This window comes from Syzygium oleosum, unplaced genomic scaffold (assembly GCF_021117445.2).
Source record: "Syzygium oleosum isolate NSW1041296 unplaced genomic scaffold, Sole_v2.1 Sole_v2.48, whole genome shotgun sequence".
NCBI lineage: Eukaryota > Viridiplantae > Streptophyta > Magnoliopsida > Myrtales > Myrtaceae > Syzygium > Syzygium oleosum.
Genome location: NW_026607532.1, coordinates 1,676,185 through 1,694,130, shown reverse-complemented (window position 1 = coordinate 1,694,130; position 17,946 = coordinate 1,676,185). Strand labels below are relative to the sequence as shown.

Here is a 17,946-nt window from a genome sequence, read left to right as displayed (position 1 = left end):
TGTTCGTGTGCCCATTTGCTGCTGAATATTGGCTGGATTGTAAGGAATTTTGTCGGGCCTATATATGCTAGAATGGCGGTTTAATCGGTGACGTTTTGTGGGCTGAAATAGGACTGATTTGGGGCGGTTCAAGGCTGAGTTTGTGGCTAATCTCGAAATAGTATTTGTGCTAGAACTTATGTTAACATGGGTGTTTGATTGTGTTTGATTTAATGTTCGATTGGCGATTGTTCGTGTTGGTTGTTTGCGCTAATATTGATGAGTTGTGACTTGGTTTGTGATCTAAAATATGATGTTATGTTGGCTATGTCGCGGCTGAATTGTTGTTGCTCTTGCGCTCGAGTTTAGAGCTCGTTTTTCGAGTCAAATGTGCTTGGTTGTGAGTTGGAATTGTTGGCCTAGGTGGGGCCGGACAAGCTTGGCGAATTGTGGCTTGAATTATTGAAAGTGTGATCAATTTATAGTATGTATGGGTTGAATTGATTCAGTGGCGTTTGAGCTCGGTTGTATGACGTTGAGTAGGTGAAAGTTTGTTTTTGAAAGGTCCTGTGGGGTGTTGACCCGGGACAGAGCCCGGATTGATCGGAGGGCTGACCTGTGGGGTGTTGACCCGGGACGTGTGAAAGTTTGTTTGTGAAAGGTCTGTGGGGGTGTTGACCGGGACGAGCCGGATTGATCGGAGGGCGACACTGGGTGTTGACCGGGCCGTGTGAAAGTTTGTTTGTGAAAGGTCCTGTGGGGTGTTGACCCCGGACAGAGCCCGGATTGATCGGAGGGCTGACCTGTAGGGTGTTGACCCGGGTCGTGAAAAAGTTGGGTGGATGTGCATGTGTTTTGGGCATGGATGAATTGGGTGAGCGTACGTATGTATGGCATTCGAGTGATTGTGATGTACTTTTGGGATATTATTGCATTATCATGATTTGACTAATGTGTAGTGTGGGCATGTGATTGGATGGCGAGGTAAGTCCATTTATGTGAATTATATATATGTAATCGGTTAGATTGCATGCTGAACTTGTCTGGGTACGCAATGGCCTATGTGGGGTTTAGGGTGCAGCTTATTGAGATTTATCTCATCCCAGTTGTTAAACATTTTCAGGAGTGGAGTGACGGATAGTCGTCATGTCTTTGTTCGGAGACCGGGAGTGACTTTGGGCATTTGATGTTTCATTCCACCTTTTTGGTTGCCCAGTTTTGTATAGTGAAGTAGGTTACCCAACCTTTACCCCCCCTTTTTGATGAGCGTGTTTCTGCTGTTTGTATCTGCCAAGTATTCTTATAAGATGTGTATATTGATTTTATGATAGTGCTATCCCTTTGTCATTATTTATTATTTGGGTTATTTAAATTTCGCTTCCGCTTGCCTTTATCGTTGGGTGTTTCGTTTGGGTTGGCGATACGTCTTGGGACGTCGCGTTCAATACGACCGTGGAAGGGGTGTCGCGAGCCCGTTGGGGTTCGGGGCATGACAGATTTAATGTGCTCATTCTGAGCTTTCAAATGAGTTATGCTAAGCTTTGATTGGAGGTTACACAAAGGGGGGAGATATGAAAACGAAATTGACTAAGTCGAGGGCCAATTCTTCTTGTTGAAGCCACCATTATTGAGTCATGTTTTGGTGTCCCACTCTATAATTGCTCAATAGCTGAATTGTCCACCCTCATTATTGGAGCATGGTGACTCATTGTCACCAATAATGAGCTAAAAACAAATGAGGAAGTCGGCTAAGAAGGGAAAAACCGAGAGGGAGCCGAGAGAGAGCAGGAGGGAAAGAAAGAGCGAGCTATTAATTGTTAAGATTTGTTAGATTGTTTCATTATTTCATTTTGGCTCTCCTCCATCAATGTCATTAATGATCAAGATTTTATAGATCATAGTCATGATGGCATGGGCTATCTCATTATGTCATTTGTCTTTTCTTCGTGATTAAGCTTAGGGAATAAGTTGGCTTGCCTATAAATAGGCTTAGTAACCCCCGCCCCCCCTTGTCACACCACTTCCTTACCTCTCTCATCTCTCACCCTCACGCCAAACACTCCTCTCTCTCTCGCCATTTGCCACCGCCAACCGCCATAGACATTTTCTTGTGATTATAGGTGAGTGAATTCCTTAACACTTGGATAGGGCGGTGTGTTACGTGGTTGGAACGCGACATGTAAGTGGATTCCCTAATCTCGGGATAGGAAGTTATGATGCGTTGTTGAGCCTTTGTTGAGATTTGCGTGTTGTTGTTTGTCTCGATGTTGCACGCATCGTTTGTTACCATGCTTAATGTTCTCATCCATGCTTGTTGATTTATAAGAGGATAGGACGTGGTGTTACGAGTTTGGCTCGAGTAGTGACCATGTCTATGATGCTCGATGTTTGCATGAATGCTTCTTGTTTTGCTTCATAATCGTAAGTCAAAGCACGTAGGAGTCACGAAATGGGGTGTCGTATGGTCTCGTACTCATGTTGTGGCGTCATAGGACAAGTTTGGCTTGGTGCGGGTTTACATTAGGAAGTGTAGATCCAAGCCAAGTTTGGCTTCGTGTCGGCGCTCGGCATGGCGAACTGAACCACGTGCCCTCAACCGCGACCCGCATGTTAGGCAAATGTTCTAGAGATCATGATTACACAAGCATGGCACGCCTTCGGGCTTGATTGCGTAGACTAATGAAATCAAGATAATAAACTAGCTTGTGTGACCCATGATGTGTGATCACTGAATAAAAGAAGAAGACCGTCGTCACATAGCATTGGTGGCGATGCCTCGATAAACTAGCGCTAGGATGCCCTAGTTTAGCTACGATGCCTGGGTTGAGCCCGGATGCCTCAATAAACTAGTGCCGAGATGCCCTAGTTGAGCTAGGATGCCTTGATTGAGCCCGGATGCCTCGAGTAAGCTAGCCCCTATAACAGCCCGAATTTCGATGTAATTCCGGGATCAATAAAGCTGATATTATTTCACATTTCATTTTAGTAAGTCTCGCCCAGAACTGATCACTCTCGGGATACTAACCAATGGGGTATGGCTAACTAGAAAACGGTACGTGGACCGGAGACCCTATCGTGAAACGGACACCGATCGCGAGAGATGCTGAGGGAATATTTTGAACTGATGTGGGCCGATCTTAGGAAAGGTAACGGATTTGGTTTGGCCAAGGCAAACGTTGTACACTCGGATTGCAGGTGATTCTGCATGACCGAAAAGTGCACGTGGCCAATCAGTCCTGAACCTAAACCGAACGATCGTGGCCTCTGGGATTAGTGATAATTTCTCATTCTCTCAATGATCGAGACCATTACGATATGGGTAGCCCTAGGTCGATACGCGTAACCTCTAAACAGTCGCCCGTTAGTGAGAGACCCTGAAACTGAAAGTTTAGCGAGTATTGTTCATGGAATTGGGCCCGGACTACGATGTCGATTTTCAAAGGCTTAAGAGACTATTTTTGGGAATCTGACGTCATATCACGCTGGCCACACATGTTTGGAGTTAGTACAAGTGAAAATTGGAATTTCGGTCCGGGGGTGAAAAAATTACGATTTTGCCCCTCGGGACGCCAGCGTTGCTTTTTGAGGCCAAATGAGGGTATTTTTCGAGGTCGATACCATTTTTGGGTGGCCACGCATACCAGGAGTCATTTTGGACAAAAACTGGAATTTCAACAAAAATTGAAAAAATAATATTATTTTATTGCCGAAACTTTGACGTGGATTTTCGAGGGCTTGCGTGATGAATTTCGCGATTCCGACGCCATATTATGTTGGCCACGCACATATGGAACACGTATGTGCGAAAATTGGAATTTTGACCCGGGACCGGAAAAATGACGATTTTGCCCCTGGGCAAAATTTAATTCCGAAAATTCTGAAAAATTAAGGAAATAATATTAAATGTTGGATCAGCTGAATTATTGGCCCTTGGACACTTTTGCCCTTGAATTAGTGGATAAGATGCAATATTAGCCCTTGGATGAGGGGTAAAATGGTCACTTGTTGTGAGATTTTGACACTTGGCACCCCTAGGTCCTAAAATTTGACCAAGATAAGACTCCTTCTCTCTCCTCCCACCCTCATCTGGTCAGACCAGCATTCCCTTTCACGTAGAACACTCTCCCTTCCCTTTTTTTTTCTCTCATTTTCCTCTCTTGTTTGGCCTTGCCGGAGCAAGTCGCCGGCCACCGGAGCACCGCCGCCGGCCGCCGTGCCTTCCCGTCGACCAAAATAGCCCCCAGCCTTAGTCTCGCCTCTGTCCAGCCCTTTCTCTCTCCTTTTCCCTCTCTTTTTCTCTCTTTTTCTTTTCCGGTTTAGCCTTGTCGCCACGCCAGAGCTTCGCCAGAGCTCCGATCGCCGTTCCGTCGACACCCAGCCGTCCAGCCCGCTCATACGTCGCCGCCCAACACCGTCCGTACAGTGTCCGTACGTATTGTTCACACGTCCCCCGTACGATTTTCACTGTTCACCACGCCGTACGGCTCGTCGCGGCCGTCACCGGCACCTCGCCGGCCATCGTTCCCAGCCGGTCCGTACAGTGTCCCCCGTAAATGCAGTCTTGTTCTACGCCCCCGTCCGTACGCCGTTCGCAGGAATTTATTTCCCGGTTTCAGCATTGTTCACCGGTGATCGGCCGCCATTCCCCGTCGTCATGACCTTGGATTAGGTGAGTAAAATTCCTAAACCCGGATTAGGACTGATATTGCATTTTTCTGGACTGGTTTAGGTGTTATCGGTGCATGTTGGACTGGCTTAGGTAATATCAGTGTGTATTTCAGACTGGGTTGAGGACCGATTAGTAGAATTTATTATCGGGAAAAATTTAGTGGATTAATGAGAATTATTGGGGAGGATAATGGGGTTTAATGACCAATTTAGGAGCTCGTTGGTGAAATTGCCGGGTATGCCCGAGTTGACTGATTGTACGTCAATTGTGCTTAATTGTGGTTGATTTCGTATTACTATGTCGTATGTTGTGTGGCTGATTTTGTGGATTACGATTGGCCAATGAATGGTTTGAAATATGTGTTTGAATTGTGAATCGCACGTTGGGCCACACGGTATTAATTGGGCCAATTAAGCACGTGTTGTGACATTGGGTGTCTGAATTATATTGACGCTCGTGGTGCATTGCATTGCATAACATGGACACGCATTGTGTATGCCAAGAGTGTGGCATGTGGTGAAATTGTGCGAAAATGCGTGTCTGCCATGAGCATGTGATCACCTAAAATACCCTGAAGCGTTATACGCTGGGTTCGAATAATAATAAGTTGTGTGATCACCTAAGGACCTTCGGGTCGATACCGTCCTCATGCACTTTGAAGCGGGGACGATGCCCGGTACGTCCGGAAGGCGACCATCCTCATGCACTTTGAAGCGAGGCTGCAGTTCGCAAGGAGACAGTGTTGCGCCTCATGCACTTTGAAGCAGGCTAGAGACACTGGGCCAGATCAGTTGCTGCGCCTCATGCACTTTGGAGCAGGCTAGACGCACCGGGCCGTGAAAAATTGATGACTCGAGTCGTAATAATAATGAATTGGGCAAGTGTGCCAGTGTGGGCTAGTGGGCCAAAGAAATGCGCATGACATGTCAATAACATTTGCATGCATAAACATGCATTGATTAGCATGCGAGTATGTGAGACTCGGTGCATGAGTATGTGTTTGGCGTACGGGTGACTGTGCGTGCCACGATTATTATATATCGAACTGTTTAGCCTGTAGGGTCAGAGAATTGTATGATTATGGTTGCGTTATGATTTTAAATGTTTGTTTCCGGTCAGGAGATTGCATGCTAGCCTAGCCTAGGTTTAGGGGTTGAACTCACTGAGATTCGTCTCACGGTTGTGTAAACCGAAACTTTTCAGACCCCTGGCCGTAAGGATGGAGAGACCACCGACTCTTTTTGGGATCCCTCTGCAGATCCGGCAGTACACTACTACCTACCCCACAGGAAATGGGGAGACTTTTGTGAGATATCGATCTGAAGTAATTGTGAATATAGGCGAGTACTTTTACCAGAAACAAGAGTACGTGGTTTGGTGTCACCGGGATGCTAATGGAAATGAGGGAGAGCCCCTTAGGACCTTTGATATTCCGATTGACAATACCGGGTTGATGCAATCAATTATAGCTGCTGGTGAGGTGATAGACCCTGAGGCCACGCCCAAGTGGATGAGGCAGGAAGAAGAGATGGATGAGGAGCCTGACGTACTAGTAGAGGACCCCGAGCTTATGGTAGAGGAGGAGGATGACGAACCCGAGGCCATAGAGCAAGACGTGGAGGAGGACGGAGAGGTAGCAGAGTTGGGATCAGATGAGGAGGAGTTCGAGCTTTACCTTGACCCGGAGTTGGAGCCAGACTCCGAGGATGAGCGAGCCCAAGCAATGGATTCGGAGGAGTCAGAGTCTAGTGAGGACGCCTCCGAGGAATTGTCAGAGAATTCTTCCGAGTCATCCGATCCTGATTGGGAACCTTAAGGGCACCCAATGTCCCTAGTTAGTAGTGAGGGCCGCCACTTTTTGAGACTGTAGCCCTCTCCCTCTAAGTTTTAACCGGACTTCCCTAGCCACTTATCATTTTCCTTTTTGACCAGGTGGCTGCTCACCGTTCGTATCTTTTGTTTGTACTTGTAAATATTGTACAGAGGGTTTTAAAAGTAATATAAATGTGTAATTATTTTCTGCAGTGGTGCATGGCTATCCTTGGCTCATAATTGAAGTTGTCTGGGCTTGTTTATTTATTACTTCCGCTTGTGCTTGATCTTTGTTTTGGGAGTGGGTCGGCGACGCTTCCTGGGACGTCGCAGTCAAACGACCGAAGGTGGGATGCTCGCGCTTCGTGGGTACGGGGCGTGACAGCCCCGGGATGCCTCGGTTGAGTCGGGATGCCTTGGTTGAGCCAAGATGCCTAGCATGAAGCTGGATGCCTCGGTTGAGTTGGGATGCCTGGTTGAGCTAGGATGACAATAAATGAATCTTATATGTGTGCCGGTATGTAATAAATGAATTCTATATGTGTGCCGGTATGTAATAAATGAATTCTGTATGTGTGCCGATATGTGTGTTTATTGATAAGCCGAATTTATGTGATCGGATAAAGGTGAGTTTCCATGTGAACATAGCAAGGTCAAGGTCTAAGTCTTTGCTATTGATTTGCTATCGACATAAGGCGGGAAAAATATTTATATGCGCTAGTACAATGGCAAGGCATCATCCTGTATGAGTATTAGTGAATTTACTCATTGAGTCTCCTCGACTTATCCCCGGTTGTTTTCCTTTTCAGGTCCGTAAGATGGAGGATGACATAGAGGAGCTAGGATTAATCTCGGTCTTCGCTTGTGATATAATTTGTATGTGGAACGGCCCATGGAAAAAGGGCTTGTACAATATGTTTAAGTAAAATAGCAATAATATGTCTTGCTTGTTATGCTTTCCCTTGTTTTCAGTTATTATTATATTTGGGAATTTGTTTATACACGTTCCCGCATGTGCTTAATAATCAGATGAAAGAAACGAGACGGTGACAAGCCTATAATGTCAATTAATAACCCCAAGGGTAGAGGTGGCCACGGTTCCGGTTCAGGTTCGTGGCCAAGTGTGAACCGGAGCCGGAACCTCCTCGCGGTTCCGGTTCCGGCACTTCCGATTTTTTTTTTTTTTTTTTCTTTTCCTTTTCCTTTTCTTTTTTTTTTCTTCCTCCGCGGCCGGCCATAGCCGGGCCGGGCGCGGAGGTCGCCGGCGTCGGGCGATGCCGGCCCTCTCCTGGGCTGGGAGAGGCCGGCCTCGCCCGATGCCGGTGAGGTCGAGCCTCGCCCGACGCTAGCGAGGTCGAGCCTCGCCGATTGCGAGCGAGGTCGAGCCTCGCCGGCGTTGGGCAAGGCCGGCCTCGCCCGGCCCGGGCGAGGCCGCCCAACGCCGGCGAGGGCGGTCCTCGCCCGACGCCGGCGACCTCCTCGCCGGCCCGGCCATGGCCAGCCGCGGAGGAAGAAAAAAAAATTAAAATATAAATTATAATTTTAAAAAACAGAAACAAGGAAAAAAGACAAGAGAAAAAGGAAAAACAGAAAAGGAAAAGGAAAAGAAAAAGAAGAAAAACAGAAAAGGAAAAACAGAAATGAAAATAAAAAAAATTAAAAAAATACTATTCTTGTGATAGAACATTATTCAATATAAATTGTGATTAAAATGTAAATTGTACTCAAATTTGGGGACAAAAAGACAAGAGAGAAAGAGAGAGGCTTCAACTTAATAAATTATCATTAAGCACATTACAATTCGTTACAACGATCTTAAAAAAAAGAGTACAATATATATACCCTAAAATTATCCCAAAACCTAAGCATTCCGTGCGCGGGACCGAGAGGTCACATATCGTCGGATTATATTTCGGTTTCCCTAAGCTCACGTGGGCGTACCCGGTATGAGAAACAAGAGTTCCCGAAATATTTGCCAACTCCAATAGTTCTTTTACCCTCAATTTTCACTACCCATTCCAGTACCGATACTGGTAGCGGTAGTATCTCTGTCGGTAAAGAATTCGGATTCATTATTCCGATCTATCTCTTGTTGCCGATAGTGAGCCTTCGTCCAATCAGCAACACAAGCTTGCATCTCCACTGATTCTGGATCTAATCTTGAACGATGTTCGTTCAAAATATTACCTCCAGCACTGAATGCTTGTTCGACCGCAACTGTGGAACAAGGGGTTGAAAAAATCTATTTTGCAATAAGAGAAACGATTGGGTATTGGCTTGCGTGCCTCTTCCACCAATCCAAAATTAAAAAATTTGTATCACCTTCGGCTTCAGTAAACTCAAATAAAATGGTTAGATAACTCTCTAATTCAGAAATATTTCCTATTACTCCCTTTTGTTTTTTTGTCTATGTAATAAAAGTTGGTACCCTCTACTAATTTTACCTGTATTGTCATTTTATATCTCCATAGATTGAGAAGATCCAATATCACCTAAATTATATTTAGTATAAAATTCATTATATAATTCTATTACTACGTTTTTAACCTCACGTACTATGGTTGTAATATTTGTCACATCATAATGTAAACATTGATAATACACACGCAAAAAATCATTTAAGCCATCCAATTTGCAACGCGGATCAAAAACACAAGCAACTAAATAAATCATGGGAATTTCACTATAATAATGAAGCCATTTCATTTTCATTGCGACTATAGTATGTTGTAATTCAACATCATTTTCATATTCATCAAAAGTTCCGACAATATTAGTACACTCTACTAAAAATAAATGTGTAATAGGATAATAAACACCGGACAAAGTATAAGTTGCATCATTAAAAACCTTTAAAACATCTAAAATTTTTTGGCAAATATGCCACTCTTGTGGGTATAAATTAATCTGAGGTATATTATTAGAAATGAATGCACATAATAAATCTTTATATGCTAAAGATTCATTAAGCAAGTGGAAAGTAGAATTCCAACGAGTTAGAACATCTCTTGGAAATTTTTTTGGCTTTTTTCCATTTTCTCTACAAAATTTATCCCATTCTTTCATTTTTTGGGGATGTTTCCATAAAAATTGAATCGCCGTTTTTATTGGTTGAAGAAAAATATCAAGAGTTTTCAAACCATCTTGTACACATAAATTTAAAACATGACAAGCACATCTAATGTGAAAAAATTTTCCGCCAAAAGTGGGTTTACAAATATTTTCTAACTCGGCAATTGAAGCGGTATTTGCTGCGGTATTATCAAAACCAATTGAAAAAATTTTGTTAAGCAAATAATATTCTTCTAAAACTTGCCTAATTATTCTATAAATATTATTTACCGTATGATGATCATCGAAAACTCTAAATGCAATAACTCTTTTTTGAATAGTCCACTCGTCATCTATCCAATGACATGTTATGCCCATGTAAGAATGATTTTGCTAATGATCACTCCAAATATCACTACCTATATGCACGCATCCATTAAATTGCATAAAAAAGTTTTGTAAATCTTTTTTTCCATTTTTGTAAAGATCTTTAATTACTCCTTTAATTGAATTTCTAGGAACACGTTTTACTTGTGGAGCACATGCTTTTTGTACAAATTCATTAAAACCAAATCTTTCTCCAAAATTAAATGCTAAATGCTCAACGGAAATAAATTTGCCTAATTCTTCCTTATAAGTTTTTTCATTAAAACGAAATAAAGGGGAAGTGTTAGAATTGACGTACCCGGAAATTTGTTGTTGCCCGATATCGATTCCCGTTTCGGTTGGATGTTTGCTCCTAAGATGTCGTTTAAATGTTCCATATCCTTGTCCACCTGTATATTTATATATTTTTCCATAATATTTACAAATTATATCATACCTTTTTTGACCGATATCAAACCTTTCCATTTTCGTGAAGTGATTCCAAATGTCAGATGTAAATTCCCGTTCCGCTTCCTTTGTTGTAGATATTTCAGCAGGAGGATGAAAACTTTCTTGCGTCGGGACGCGTTCCACATCGGGAAAAATGTTGATTTCATCATCTTGAAAATCTGCATATTCACGAAGATCAAAAGAATGATGGGATTCCGTCGCGATATTCTTACCTTTGCCAGTTGGCACTCGACTTCCACTTGCCATTTTTCGAATGGATTGAGAGAATTGAGCGGATTAATTGGGAGAATTAAGAAAGAATTGCGTGGATTGAGAAAATTGAGAGAATTTTAGAGAATTTCGAGTATTGAGAAAATTTGAGACTTGAGAGAAGAGAATTGGAGAGAATTTGAGAGAATTGTGTGTGTATTGTGAGAATTTGAGAGAATTTATAGGAAAAAAATAGAAGAAAATTTAGAATTAAAAAAATAAAACATAACCGTTGCAAATTGCAATGGTTATGTGTTTTTTTTTTATTATAAAAACGCCCGTTGGGGCGTAGCCGTTGCCGGTTGCCCCAACGGGCCGCAAGGTGCAAGCCCGCAGCAGGGCCTACACGTCTGCAGGCCCTGCTGCGGATAAATTTTTTTTTTTTTTTTTTGGGTTTGGCCGTTGCCAGGGAGGGGCCTGGCAACGGGCTCTCAGTAGGCCACTTCTGCGGCATGGCACCGCAATGCGGTGTCTTTGCCGCACCTCCGCAGCTTTTTTTTTTTTTTTTTTCGAGACAGGCCCGAACCGGCGGTTCCGGGCTCGGTTCAAATTTTTCTGGAACCGGAACCGGGCCCGTATGCCACGGGCCGGTTTCGATTCCGAACCGCGGGCCCGGGTTTGACTGGACCGGGCCGGTTCCGGGCCAAAACCGGCCCGTGGCCACCTCTACCCAAGGGTAAGATAACGACGTTACAGATGCCCTCGCCGGCCACAATGAGGACTCGCGAGCCCTCGCCAAATCCGACGAGGGCCACGCCGCCTTCGCCAGATCTGGCGAGGTGAGGGCGTCGCAACCCTTACCCAGGCCCTCGCCGGCCACGTAGTGGGCTCACGACGCCCTCGCCGGCCGCAAAGCCCTCACCCACAGCCAGCGAGGGCTTCGCAGCCCTCGCTCGGGGACCCAGTGGCATGCAACCCTCGCCAGCCAGTCGCCGGCTCAATGAAGAAGAAAGGGAAAAAACCATAAAAGAAAAGAATAAAATAAAATAATCAATAAAAAATTCGAATTTAAAAAAAAATAGAGAATTATCCACGTCGGCGCCACGTAGGATGGCTAGCGCCAACTAGACTGTCATATCAGTAATTTTCGGCCAAAATTAGTCTGAATGACTAAATTGGCAATTCGTTAAAAAATTTATGACTAAATTGGTAAAAAGTCAATAGGTTTAGGACTAAATTGACACAATTGAAATATTTATGACTGAATTGGCAACTTTTTAAAAGGTTTATGACTGAATTGGCAAAACTAAAAGGTATAGAATTGAATTGGCCATCGTACAATAGGTTTAGAACTTTTTGGACAACTTTCCCATTCTCCCAAGTCATCAAAAGGGTTTCTCCGGAGTCTTGAGGGATGTTCCACGAAACTTCCACAGCATCTATTATACAACATACGGAAACTGGACGATGAAAAGTTGACATGTTATAATCGGTATTGCCTGAACCACATATCTGATTAAGGTTCATCTTACTGCCCAGAGCTAGTAAGTCCATCTTCTCATGAAAATTGGAACCATACATGTGCTACCTTGTTTGTTTAAAGCTAGACTAGTCTGAGCTTGTGAAACGATACTGCCCACTTTGCATTTTCTCTCCACTTAAAGATGTTGTCTTTGATAAAAATTTCTCTGACTTGACATGCAGTAACGTAACATCACCACGTCTGTGTGGATTCTTTGCGGTCTGAACTATACTGTATCTTTCTGGATCTGTAGGATCCATTCCGCAAGCAAGAGCAGAAGCAGACTCATGCACAAACATTGGTGAAGTGATTATGGGGAGATGAACTCCACTCCTTTCAGTTTCTTCACCGTATTCCAAGTTTGGTTCCGGAGAAATGTATATGACTTGGGATCTCTTACCAGATTCTGCGGGACGATCTTTAATATAGTTTGTCAATGTTCTTGAACCTCGTGTTTGAATAAAAGGCTAAAATTAAATTTCATCGGAGTACGTGCGGGAATAATCGCTTTTACCTGCTGGCTTGGGTTACGAGTGTAGAAGAATCAGCAAATAAACAGAGGCCCCAAGGCTGCAGGAGGAGAGTAGAGGATGAGTAGGGGCAAAAATGTTTTCTCAGGATATGCACGACCGCAGGAGCATCTATTTTATTAATAACTTCCGAAAAGCGCTTGTGCCGGTACTCAATTTTACCCAGCCTTCTTGCGGTGGGGAAGAACTGTTCTTTCGCATCATTTAGAGGGGCATTCGTGATGATACTAACTTGACAAAGTTGATTGGAAGGTATTAGAGTCCAAAGACCAGCAATATAACGTCTTACAAGGATTTTATGGTACCATTAAACATTAACATCTACTGATGAAACAAGAAAAAAACCAGCTTTGACTATCATAATATCTACTCATGCTCTGACTCGACTCCAATTTTCTTTTTGATCATGAAACACAGAAGGCTATTTACATAACATGGCAAACTACCAACAATAATACAACAAGGGTATCGTCTATTTGCCTATGTGAATCTTATCTTCATGGATGCTGCAGCGCAAATTCAGAGAGAGGAATGAAGTCTCTCGCAGTCTGTTATCACGTGGCCGCTGGTAATATCCTTTATGGTAGGACATCCAGATAGTGCCATCGTAAGCTCGAGCTCATCCTTCAGCATCTCAATGACCCTTTTAACTCCAGCTGCCCTTTTGCCGCCAACCCATAGACAACAGGCCTTCCTATCTGTAGTAAGAAGACCACTATTAGGAGAATGTCAATAATTGTCCTAGTTCACTTATTCAGTCGTGATTCAAGTGTTTTGGTAATGTGAAAAGATAGTTTCTACAAACTAATTAGAAGATTTTACCAGCACTGCTTCTGCCCCAAGGGTCAATGCCTTGAAAACATCTGTTCCTCGCCGCACTCCTCCATCAATAAAAACAGGGACTTTCCCTTTGACTGCATGAACAACCTACAAACGAAGGTTTAACAGAAACACTGATGACCAAAATGATGTTTTAGAGATCACTAGCTGCAGCACAAGTTCGTGCATTTGTAAAAATAGAGAGACACAGAATACCACTGTGCTTTATTTTCAGGGGGCAAAACCGGGTGTATTTACTCTTATCCAGAGTTTACAAATGCTCCAAGATCTGGAATCTATTATTAAGCCTGCCGATCAAAGGAATTCGTAAAAATAGGCACCTCTTCCAGAACTGATATCGTGGCTGGACTATAATCTAGCTGTCGAGCTCCATGATTCGAGACAATTATCCCAGCTACACCTGCTTCCACTGCCTTAATTGCTGCCAATGAGGGCATACAAGCTTGTTGATAAGGTTGTCGAGTATGCAACAACCAATAGTAGTAACAACAGATAGAGTATACTGAGAAGCAAAATAGTACATTCCAATAGATGAATAAGATGCTTCAATCCAATATCAGAGAACACAAGGTCTTAATAGCAGCGAGGACAAATTGAAGACAGGCAGTATCCCATTACCATCAAAATTCCTAACTGATACGACTTACCCCCCCACACCCCCAAAGAATAACTATTATGTTTGAATTACCAAACCAATTGAGGCATAATATTGTTTCCTTTCAAGATGAACTGACGAATCTTCAAAGTTTAATGCGAGAGGTTCGCCCTCTACAAAGCTGGATATACAATCAAACCTCAGGCTATCACAAATATCTCCCGCACTTTACGGATTTTTTTCAGTTCTACGTTAAGCCTGAAAACTGCTTTTCAAACTATCTCGAACTTCAATGTCGATTAAATCATACCTAACTAATGGGGCTGCCTATACAGTGACGAACTGGCAATGATGTGGTCCTCACTATAGAAATGGGTTCACACCTCATATACAATAAAACAACAGCACACATGCGAATCTGCACTATTAAATAACCCTGACGAACTCCTTCAAATCTAGCACAATTGATCACTCTTGACTTTCCTTTTATATTCATTGCAAATGCAATGATCCGTTTGCTCATGCATGCATATGTAGTTAAAATTTTTATCTATTAAAAGAATTAATGCCAAATTAGCTCAAAGACAGACGGTCTTGTCAGTTGCTAGTTATGGCTACCCTGCCTGAAAATTGGTCGACAAATTGATTTGAAGCAAATATTGAAGTTTTAGGTAATATCTTCTCGACTTTGGCATAAAATTAAAAGGAACCTTAAAGTACAAATTTTTCCAGGTCTTGAGCGATCTTAAAGTAAGATTTCTCGTTTAAGCTAGTGTTATTAAAACCAAACTGGAAGGTTTTAGCTACAGTTTTTGGCCGATTTCGATCAGTTCAACCTGGTATGGGACAGCAATTCGGCTCAATCTCTGATCTGGTTTTGGAACACTGGTTTAAGCAATGAATATGCTAAGTAAGCTCTAGTTGAAAGTAGGACACAAAACGGTCTTCAGACGAATCCTCAACCACTTTTCTTTGAGAATACAATCCTAGATCTTACCATCTTCGTGTGTAAGAACTCCCTTGATCAGAATCGGCAATTTTGTTATAGATCTCAACCATCCAATGTCCTGCAGCATTGTAATTTAGTTACATGACCAACAAGATACCAAGTAAAGCAAACAGAGTCATTAAAAGGATCCGCTTATCATTTGTAGGTCACGGCCATAAGGGAAAATTGAATGAAAAAAGTCATCATAAGATAGCTATTAAAGCTATTTCTACACTGGATGACACTACCTCGCACATCTCATTCATTCATAAAACCCAATTCTTTTGATGAAATATCATCCCAGAAAAAATTTCAAGGATTAATTACAAAGTAATTTAAGATGGTATGGAGGTTCACCTTCCAACTCAAAGAAGCATCAACAGTTGAATCAGCAAAAGCTTTTACATTTGAACCCTCATCCTGCAAATTGCAGCGGAGGCAAAGGACAAGGGGTGAGCGAGTGAGAGAGATGTTATGCTTAATTTCGGCATTTACCAAACCATAAAAATTTGAGATATCTCTCAAGAGGTTATTTAGGCAGTGAAAATGTCTTCATCGGTCAATTATTAACCATACATTTCCTGTTGCCTGACGTTATCCGAACCCTTTGTTTCTTTGCCCCAGGATACAAGGGTAAAACATTATGTACTCTAAGCAAATCAACTATAAAAAACTCCTCCAGAAACAGATATAATCAAACTGAACAGTTATAGAGAAAAAAGCTTCGAAGAATACAATACTTTGCCCCAAGGGCAAGCTTTGCTTAAGGGAAGTACAGAGCTCACTGGGATAAACCTCCTCTAGGCTGAGCCCAATACCATGATATCAACAACATCAACACCATAGTGTGCATTTTTTTAGTTTTGCTACCTTGCTAATGCCAAAGAGAGTTACAGACACCAAAAAAATAGAGCAGCATGTAGCAGGGTATGAAGATGATGACGAAAACAGCCTCCAAACCATCAAAGGAGATCGGTCAATGAGATATTAAGAACATAGATATCTTCCCATGCATGCATCTCCAGTAAATAGGTAAAAATATATTGCTATTGTCAAATCCTCAAGTAGAAAAGAAATCATTCACTCACAGAGACAACTTGAGTTGAAAGTAGACCTTCAAAATTCTTCAATTGAGGCGCTATCATTCTGTCATAGAGAGAGAGAGAGAGAGAGAGAGAGAGAGAGAGAGAGAGTTTAACTGTACCCGAACTTTGTTCATGACCATGATATCCATGCCCCAGGGAAATGGGGGAGCGAGAGAGGAAGAGGAAAGCATTTTACTTGTTCTTTATGTCTGCCTCCCTTCTGCCAAGTCTGGGAACATCAACAGTAAGAACAACAGCTTTGCATCCACTTGTTTCAGCTCTTTGTACTAGCCGAGCTGTAATATCCAGTCTCTTGTATACCTGCATAAGGAGATGCATTAATTATTGAGATTAAATCTTAATGGAGAATGTACAAAGCCAAGAAAACTGGAGATTCTTAATCAAATAGATGCTTACATATATTTGAAAGAATTGAATGGCATCACAGCTGGACGCGACCTCTTCTACAGTGCACGTGGACATATATGAAAGAATCTAGAGTAAAGAGGTGAATTGAGTATGTCATAGCAGCAAATTGAGATTAAAAGTATTCGGTAATCTATTACCATGATGACATTACATGCAGCAGCTGCTCTTGCGGTGGCAACCTCTCCTGGAAGATGGAAAAATTGCATCGCTAAAATCAAAACAAGCAAACATGCGAAAGAGTTCCTCCAAAAAAATTCAGGTTTCACACCTTCAGGATGTGCTAAATTATGCCTAGCAGTTGGAGCAATCATAATGGGGGCAGAAACGTGATAGCCCAATAGAGTAGTCGACAAACTGATTTTGCTCACATCAATGAGGATCCTCGGCCTAAACCTGCCACAAATACATGTGTTGAGAAGTACCGAACAACATAATATGGTTGCTGCAGATTTAAATCTGACCAGCATTCATTAGTCATTACGTTATTCTGCGAAAGGCTTCCGTGTTTTCTTGAAGTGTATACTGGTCTTCTGCTCCCCCGACATAAAAATCATAGTACATTTTTGGAAGGGCTTGCCTAGCCAATTCTTGATACTCATTCACATTGACAGGATCCTCAGCCATGTTTGCTGAATAAAAATTTAAGCATTTATTACCTCAGCTTAACAATTTCTCCTAAGGGTGCTGCTTAGCTAACGACACCGTATAAGGGTGCCTTTTTTACCACACACTCACGCAAATGAAGGTCTAAAACAATTTACCATAAACTAACGGCATAATTGCAAGTTAAATGTGCCCACACGAATTCACACTAAATCTAAACAGGAGAGTGAACAGTATGGAATAGAGCTCGTAATGCACCCACATCCCTCGACCTATGTATAGCCATAACTACAGAACACGAACACATCAAAACGCGTAGCCCAACGGCATTCAGAATCTCACGCTAGCCTAACCACTCACATGAACCTTCGTCACAAGCTCCTACATGACGGTCAATAATCTTTTCGCTAGCCATGACGGCAGAAGGAAAAAAAAAAAAGAATGCGATCTTTCTGCGTCGCAGACGCTCAGCCATACGGATGCTCAAAAAAGTTCGGAGCAGGGGAGTTGCTCTGCGCTGCGCGCTCGAATCAAAGAAGTGAGACGATCCAAAGGGTAGGATAAGCAAATGGGAGCCTTGGGTTTTCGCACGAACAGAGCAAAAGCTCTGGTCGAATGCCTCGGTTACTGTTGGGGATGGGGGATTTACTGATTACCAGCAATCGCGTCCGGTGAAAGGCTGCCCGCCATTATTCTCATTGAGTCGCTACCACGAAAAACGTCAAAGTTCAATCTGGTACACCTCCTATAAATTTATCTCAAATTAATTTTTTAATTATTAAAACTCTAAATTGATACACTTATGACAAATTTATCT

At 42.6% G+C, this 17,946-nt stretch overlaps 2 protein-coding genes and 1 long non-coding RNA gene across 3 annotated transcripts in view; 1 reads left to right on the top strand and 2 right to left on the bottom strand.

The window, feature by feature from the left end:
• Window positions 1-12,840, top strand: part of LOC130136719 (uncharacterized) — a 35,431-nt gene extending 22,591 nt beyond the window's left edge. The window contains exon 2 of the long non-coding RNA XR_008815481.1: window positions 12,313-12,840. This is a non-coding gene — a long non-coding RNA (uncharacterized LOC130136719). The remainder of the gene's footprint in view (window positions 1-12,312) is intronic.
• Window positions 12,841-13,215: 375 nt separating this feature from the next.
• On the bottom strand, window positions 13,216-16,412 carry LOC130136708 (peroxisomal (S)-2-hydroxyacid oxidase GLO4-like). Its single transcript, XM_056306832.1, has 6 exons — window positions 16,217-16,412; window positions 15,370-15,432; window positions 15,022-15,091; window positions 13,750-13,850; window positions 13,412-13,516; window positions 13,216-13,287 (listed from the first exon to the last, which is right to left on the bottom strand). Exons 1-6 carry the CDS (start codon window positions 16,286-16,288, stop codon window positions 13,216-13,218), a joined length of 483 nt encoding a protein of 160 aa, XP_056162807.1. The 5' UTR covers window positions 16,289-16,412.
• Window positions 16,290-17,150, bottom strand: LOC130136707 (peroxisomal (S)-2-hydroxyacid oxidase GLO3-like). Its single transcript, XM_056306831.1, has 4 exons — window positions 17,008-17,150; window positions 16,795-16,919; window positions 16,664-16,710; window positions 16,290-16,418 (listed from the first exon to the last, which is right to left on the bottom strand). The coding sequence occupies exons 1-4, from the start codon at window positions 17,148-17,150 to the stop codon at window positions 16,290-16,292; spliced, it is 444 nt and encodes a 147-aa protein (XP_056162806.1).
• Window positions 17,151-17,946: the final 796 nt, after the last annotated feature.

Coding starts and splice junctions, on each gene's coding strand:
- LOC130136708 (XM_056306832.1), bottom strand. CDS start 16,288: ATGCTTTCCTCTTCCTCTCTCGCTCCCCCATTTCCCTGGGGCATGGAT. Junction 13,851..15,021: donor AGTTCTTACACACGAAGATG/GTAAGATCTAGG, acceptor CCTCATTGGCAG/CAATTAAGGCAGTGGAAGCA. Junction 13,288..13,411: donor TTGGGGCAGAAGCAGTGCTG/GTAAAATCTTCT, acceptor TTCTTACTACAG/ATAGGAAGGCCTGTTGTCTA.
- LOC130136707 (XM_056306831.1), bottom strand. CDS start 17,150: ATGGCTGAGGATCCTGTCAATGTGAATGAGTATCAAGAATTGGCTAGG. Junction 16,920..17,007: donor GAAGCCTTTCGCAGAATAAC/GTAATGACTAAT, acceptor TATTTGTGGCAG/GTTTAGGCCGAGGATCCTCA. Junction 16,711..16,794: donor TAATTTAGCACATCCTGAAG/GTGTGAAACCTG, acceptor TCCATCTTCCAG/GAGAGGTTGCCACCGCAAGA.